Source organism: Candida orthopsilosis (genome assembly GCF_000315875.1).
Source record: "Candida orthopsilosis Co 90-125, chromosome 3 draft sequence".
Classification (NCBI taxonomy): domain Eukaryota; kingdom Fungi; phylum Ascomycota; class Pichiomycetes; order Serinales; family Debaryomycetaceae; genus Lodderomyces; species Lodderomyces orthopsilosis.
This window is the reverse complement of record NC_018296.1, coordinates 793569-794159: the sequence shown is the minus strand read 5'-3', so window position 1 is coordinate 794159 and position 591 is coordinate 793569. Positions and strand designations below refer to the sequence as shown.

Here is a 591-nt window from a genome sequence, read left to right as displayed (position 1 = left end):
AAAATGAATCATTACTTGTTTGTTGTCACCACTTTAGCTGCACTTTTGACATTAGCTCTTGCTGATGTCGAAATCACATCACCGGAAGAAGGAGACAAATTCTCTGGTTCATCGGGAAAAGCTAGTATCAAAGTAAGTTGGAAGGATAACTCAGACTCAGACTCAGACTTGTCATTAGACAATGTCAAATCATACACACTTTCATTGTGTACAAATGGATCACCAATTCAATGTCAAGACCCTGCTATCAAACAGCAAAAGCTCACCTCGAATTCGGCAACTGTCACAGTCGATCAAGATGATGTGCCTAGTGGTTACTATTTCATACAAGTATACGCCTTATTTACCAGCGGTGGGTCGACAATCAACTACACCCCTAGATTCAGATTAACCGATATGGAAGGGTCAACAGGAACTCTAGTCGTTTCTGTAACGGGAGATCAGCCAGATGGTCAGACTTCAGGATTTGACCAAACCACAGGTAGTGATATTTCAAAGAGTTTTACGGTGCCATATACATTGCAGACAGGAAAGACTAGATATGCACCTATGCAAATGCAACCAGGTTCTAAAGTCACTGCCACCACTTGG

General features: G+C 41.8%; 1 protein-coding gene across 1 annotated transcript; it reads left to right on the top strand. All coding sequences in view use genetic code 12, as the record gives it.

Moving 5' to 3' along the window:
* Nucleotides 1-3: 3 nt before the first annotated feature.
* On the top strand, nucleotides 4-591 carry CORT_0C03500 (hypothetical protein; the record flags this gene model as incomplete). Its single annotated transcript, XM_003868580.2, has 1 exon — nucleotides 4-591. A coding segment is annotated over one exon (588 nt), but the record flags the coding sequence as incomplete, so codon positions are not given.